The sequence below is a fragment of the Cucurbita moschata genome, unplaced genomic scaffold (assembly GCF_002738365.1).
Source record: "Cucurbita moschata cultivar Rifu unplaced genomic scaffold, Cmos_1.0 Cmo_Scf00061, whole genome shotgun sequence".
Classification (NCBI taxonomy): Eukaryota; Viridiplantae; Streptophyta; class Magnoliopsida; order Cucurbitales; family Cucurbitaceae; genus Cucurbita; species Cucurbita moschata.
This window is the reverse complement of record NW_019268577.1, coordinates 411,570-417,763: the sequence shown is the minus strand read 5'-3', so window position 1 is coordinate 417,763 and position 6,194 is coordinate 411,570. Positions and strand designations below refer to the sequence as shown.

General features: G+C 35.6%; 1 protein-coding gene across 1 annotated transcript in view; it reads left to right on the top strand.

Annotated features, from left to right (window-relative positions):
• LOC111436995 (eukaryotic translation initiation factor NCBP) overlaps positions 1-5,851 on the top strand; it is a 12,626-nt gene extending 6,775 nt beyond the window's left edge. The window contains exons 2-6 of the mRNA XM_023074825.1: positions 3,908-4,003; positions 4,189-4,293; positions 4,454-4,531; positions 5,177-5,296; positions 5,392-5,851. Of these exons, the coding sequence (XP_022930593.1) occupies positions 3,908-4,003; positions 4,189-4,293; positions 4,454-4,531; positions 5,177-5,296; positions 5,392-5,523 (531 nt within the window). The 3' untranslated portion in view covers positions 5,524-5,851. The remainder of the gene's footprint in view (positions 1-3,907; positions 4,004-4,188; positions 4,294-4,453; positions 4,532-5,176; positions 5,297-5,391) is intronic.
• Positions 5,852-6,194: the final 343 nt, after the last annotated feature.

Sequence of the window (6,194 nt, the reverse complement as noted above, 5' to 3'; positions counted from 1 at the left end):
TTTTTTTTTTTTTTTTTTTTTTTTTTGTCTTTTGAAGAAAGGTATTGAAAATGAAACATTCCTTGAGGGAAAAAAGAAAGAGAATTGATAAAGTTCACTAATCAAACCCAATGAAGTAGCGTGAGAAGACATGGAAAAATGATGTTTGAGAAGAAAGTTATATTGCTTGAAAGACTTACTGAGTATCTGTCCGAATCTTTTGTTCATTTTATTATTGATAACATTGTCTTTATTGAATATAATTTTCCTTCTAATATTTAAACGAGCTTAAAAGTGAATATTACAATGAGAATACAAACATGTTGATCTAAATTATTTATATTGTATAATTCACTAGTTGAAAATATTGAAATTGTATAGTATTTAATGATAGTTTTCAAAATATTATTTATTGGATGTGTCACTCTCATAGCATTTTTGTATAATGATGTTGTCTAAAGCATATGGAACACTTAGCCTCACAGGCTCATTGGAATCTAGGTGGTAAACCCCTCTAACGTAATGAAGGCATGACGAGTATTAGTAGGATACAAATTAAATATGTGAGGGTTTTAAGGTCTTAAAACAAGGTTTTGTTGGCTAAATGCCTTTTATGTTTCCCTATTGAGTCTACACCTTTGGGTACAAGAATGAGCAAATACGGTCCTCACCCTTTTGTATGGATATCAGGTGGGGCTAAAGGCACTTCTAGAAATCCTTGGAAAGATATTTTTAGTGAGCTCCCTTTCTTTTCATGGGTTTTTTAGTGTCTCACCAAGTAATTGGAGTTTCTTTTTTTAAGGATAATTAGTTGGGGATGGACCCCTCTTCTCTATGTTCCCCACTTATGTCATTTGATCTCTATGAAAAATTGTTCAATGACAAACGTCCTTTCTCATATGAGATCTCCCATTCTCTATTGTGGGGGTTTCATAGCTCGTTGTTTGAGATAGAAACAATAGATATATAGCTTTCTTATCTTTGATCGAGGAGTTTGTGATTAGGCGTGGGAGAAGGGATATTCAGCTTTGGAGCCCTAATCTTTTTTAAGGTTTTACTTGTAGCTTTCTTTTGTGGTCTAGCGAATCTATTTCCTTCTATTGTGTTTGTCTGTATCTCTTTGTGGAAGGCGAAGTTAATTTTTTTTCTTTTTCTGAAAGGTCATCCACAGAAAAGTGAATACCTTTGATAAGCTATTGAGAAAGATGCCTAGTTTGATAGGGTTGTTTTGATGCATTATTTGTAGAAGTGCGACAACATACCTTGATTGTTTGTTACGGAGAGATGATCGAGAGTAAAGCAAGTTGGTGTGTGTGTGCAGTTTTGTGGAGCCTTTGGGAGGAAAGGAAGAATAGGACCTTTAGAAGGGTTGATAGGAGCTTGAGTGATGTTTGGTCTTTCAGAAGGTTCTATGTTTCTTTTTTGGGCTTCTGTGACGAAGGTTTTCTGTTAGGTCTTATTTAACTTAATTGGAGTCCCGTTCTTTAGTTTGGCTCCCTTTTTGTGGGGCTTAGTTTTTGTATGCTATTTTATTCTTTCATTTTTTTTTTTTTTCTCAATGAGAGGTTGGTTCATATATACATATAATCCTTTCATCATGTAATATTATCAAACAGAACAAGTTCGTTATAAAGCCTGAAGCATACAAATCAAACATATTTTTCCTAGTTCTTGTCTATAAATAGACAGAACCTTCAAAATCAAACTACACAGATATTCATAGATATTGATAGGAATGCTATTAGGTTAGAAGTAGGAATCTTTTTAGGCTATTGAGGGTATATTAGTAATTAGGTAAGGATTTTTTTTGGAAGATCTGTTTTAAATAGTGTGAGTGAGAAGAGGTTAGATAGGCAATTGTTTAGTGGCTGTAGGCTTGAGTAAGAATACTTAAGAAAGAGGGTCCAAGTACCTCAAATTTCTTGGGAGTTAATTGTATTCCTTTATCTCATCTTTCAATACTATTTAAGCTATTTTGGTTCTATCATATTGTTATTCTAATAAAGAAGACAGTGTTCCAAAACTAATAACTAAAATTAATCAAAGGTTCTCTAAATCCTACTCGAAGGAAGGAGACAACAAAAATCAAGAGTGAGCACTAGGAACACAAGGAATTGAACAAAAGTAATTGATTATCCAAGGAATTGCAACAATACATTTAGGGGGGCAGAGAAATGAAGTGGATGTCTGACAGAAAATTGAAGGGGATAAGAGAAGACTGAACCGAGGGGGAAGGACATAGCAAGACGAGATGAGAGTAAGTGATGAAAAAGGCATAAATGATAGCTAGGAGTATGTAGAAATTGTGGAAAAAGCAACAAGACGAGATTCTTTCAAGTTTAGTTAAAATTGAAAATATATTTGGGGGCAGAGAGACTAAAGATTATTGAGATTCAAAGTTGGCAGACCAAACATGCATCAAAGATCTACTATTGCACTCCAACCAACTTATTACCAAGACATCACAAGCAGTGGGGCTTAATGAATCTTAATCTGTAGTTGGCAGCATCAGATGTACTAGATTTATAGACTTGGCTCATTTTTGTAGTTGTAATATTGACCAACTGCCAATGCTTTACCTTGATCATCCCCTTCTTAGAAATTGAAAAAGTAACATTTAGATGCCTATGGTTTTTTCCAATAAAATCCAAGGAAAACTATAAGGCTAGAAGTGAAACATTCTTTCTTAAGGTGGTAAATTTACCTTGGAAATGCAATATTGATTCTAAAGGTGACAGATTAACCTTGTTGAGAGCATCTCTCTCTTTCTCTCACTTTCCAACTTATTACCTTTCCTCCTTCTAAACGCATAAGAAAGTTGCTACTACAATCGAAAATGTCATGAAAGATCTCTATTGGGATGGACACTCTGTTGAGAAGTTTATTTGGTTGGTTAGTACAAGGTTAACTTGGTTGAGGAAATTGGCGAGGAACTTTCTCCTCACCAAAAGGCTATTGAGATTTGCCTTCAAGAAACATGCTTTTTGGAGGAAATTTACACGCATATATTATATCCAAAGTATATTGGTGGTCAGTCTTGCTGGCCACCAAATCTTCCAAAGGTCCTTAGAAAGATGTTGTCAAGCTGAAAGGCCTTCTGTTCTTGAGGGGTGTAGTTGACAATGGCGTAACACAAAATTCAGGGAGGACCTCCAAAACAGGCCATTTCAAATTTACAACTCCACGAACTCTTGAAATTTTAAATTCAGAAAAAAATCTGAATAATATGGGAACTCGCAAATGGAAGTTGTATGCTGATATCCCTGCTAATTTCATTTTCAACCCAATAGAAGAGAATGTAGTCTGACTTGTGTTTTCTTGGGCTTTTTTAGCTACAAGTCTTTCCTAAAAGATATTTCAAAGGATGCTCAACTTCTTTACCCCAAGCAATCCTATTAAAGTTCAAACCTTCATTTGGGAGTTTCCTAGATTTTGGATTTCCGCTGTTTTCGACCTACTCGCAGTTTCTCAAACCTGTATTGTAATTTTATTATTTCTTTAGTTAGCACCTATTGGAGTGCCTTCTGATTAGCTTCTTTTCATCGTAGGCATGGAAAAAATTCTCTCATGGTTTATTAAGGTCTATAGTGAGTGTTAAGCATTTTTGTTTGTTTTCTGTACACTGATGATAGGAGACTGACCTGTTCATACCCTATTGAACCATATTGGTGTTCTCGTTTCTTGACATTTCTGAGATGAACTCAACTTTGGTTTGTATGCTTCAGATTTCCCTTGTGTTTTTTCCCCTTCCTTTCGTGTGTTTTGGTTGTTTTAGACCTTTTCACGTCACTTTCACGTCACCACCTTTTTCTTTTATGTGGCTAGTGGCTTATAGAAAGGTCCATGTATATATATATATATATTTTTTTTTTTTTTCTTTTTTTTGTGTGTGTGCAACTGACTCATTTTGGATTTTTCCTGCATCTAGCACAAGTTTGCATTTTGGTACACTCGTCGAACACCTGGAGTTCGGACTCAAACATCATATGAGGACAACATAAAAAAGATTGTGGACTTTAGCTCGGTACGACTTGTCAACATTGATTTTCTGAAACACTATTCTTGTACTGTGGTTATTTTATGTCAGTCTTTACAATTATTTGTTTTTCTATTGATTGAACTTTGTTTTTCTGTTGATTAAACTTTGTTTTTCTATTGATTAAACTTTGTTTTTCTATTGATTAAACTTTGTTTTCCTCATGCATGTAGGTTGAAGGTTTTTGGGTAAGCTATTGCCATTTGGCTCGTCCTTCTTCATTGCCAAGCCCAACAGATCTGCATCTCTTTAAGGAAGGAATCCGTCCACTCTGGGAGGTAATATGTTGAGGAATGTTGCATGCATGTGTTTCCTTATGCTTACTAGGGAGTGAACTTCCTGTTCCTTTTTGTAACATAAGATATTGGATGGTTTTGTATTTCTTTGCTCAATGGGGAGTCTAATTCCTGTTTGTATGCAAATGCGATAATCTTTCAGGATTCTGCCAACTGCAATGGTGGAAAGTGGATAATACGATTTAAGAAAGTTGTATCTGGTCGATTTTGGGAAGATTTGGTAAGTGATAACAAAAATGACATCGTTATTGATCAATATGCATTACTTGTCAAATCTTAAGATATTTATTGTTCCCTTTGGTTTCTTAGTTTCTGATTAACTGTTCTCAACTTGATTGTTGAAATCTAAAGTTGCCCGAAAATAGTTTTGGATAATTATGCGATATATTTATTTTCTTAGATAATAATAATAATAAAGGTAGTAGTTGATTCCTGCTCCTGCTTCCCCCGGGAAAAAAGACAACACCCCTAAAGCCATAAAAGAAGTATCAGTTCTAGTGGGGTGGTCGTACTAATCAGTCTCCATTGGGGTTCATGCATATTGGTGGTGGAATTTACGTTTCCCATTTTATCTGTAAAAGTTCTGTGTATTGTGCCTCTTGTTTGCTGATCCGTTGTAATTCCGCTGAATATTCACGTCATTTAGGATTCTACATCTCAGGGTTGTAATTTTTTACGTTGTTATCTGCATCAAAGGCTATCTCTTTGGCTTGAGAAGTGAGAAGATTCTTTATCATGCCTTTGATTGTTCCTTTGTGCACGCTTTTATTTGAGTTAGACATGCATTTGGTTGTGAATTTAATACGAGTTTTCAGGTACGCTAATTCCATGGATGAATGAAAGCTTCTGTTGTATGCTTCTGCAGGTTCTCGCATTAGTGGGGGACCAGCTTGATTTCGGTGATAACATATGTGGTGCCGTGCTTAGCATTCGTTTCAATGAGGATATTTTGAGTGTCTGGAACCGCAATGCATCTGATCATCAGGTCTGTAACATGATCTTTTACTTCTACCCCATCACACATAAGTGCAATACAAGATCATGAGTTTTAACTTAATTGTATGTGCTTATACCTACCAGGCAGTGATGGGTCTGCGAGATTCGATCAAACGACACTTAAAGCTCCCACATGGGTATGTTATGGAATACAAACCCCACGATGCATCTCTGCGTGATAACTCATCATACAGAAACACATGGTTGCGAGGGTGAGGCCGGTTGTACCTCGTCTGCTGCTATGGCTATGACCATTAAGACACAAGGCTGAATGATGTTTGCATGGTCTGCCCCTCCCTGATTGCTTTTGTCCCATGTTTGGATGATAAGCAATTGATTGATTCATCTGACACTTTTATTGAGGACATTGAAGCTTTTCTTTATTGTTTGTTCAAAAAAGGAGAATAGGCTACTACTATGTAATGTAAATATGTGGACAATTTGTATCTGTAGACTTCTCTGAACAGGAACCTTGGAAAAACACCTACACAAGACAACTTCTGTTTACTTGTTATAACTTAACATTGTTTTGTTCATTTTGTTAGGACAAAACTTGGCTCCACACTTCGATTTTAACTCCTTAAGAATCAATTTCTGGCAGCAGGTGTAGGTGTTTTGAGCCTCATAGGTTTACAGGTTGAGTAAGAATCTATTTGGGTTGATTTTTTTAAGGGTTGAAAAGCGTTTTTAAGCACTTGAACGATTTAAATAGGTCCTTCGATAGGAATAGGCTACTAACTTTTTGTATCTTGTCACTGTCATAGGGTGACCCATCTTAAACAATTTGGAGTTGGAGTTTCTTCTGGTAGGGATGGATAAGTTCATTTGATTTGATCTAGATTAGAAACAAAAACTAACATGAAATTGATATTTTTAAGTTCAAACCA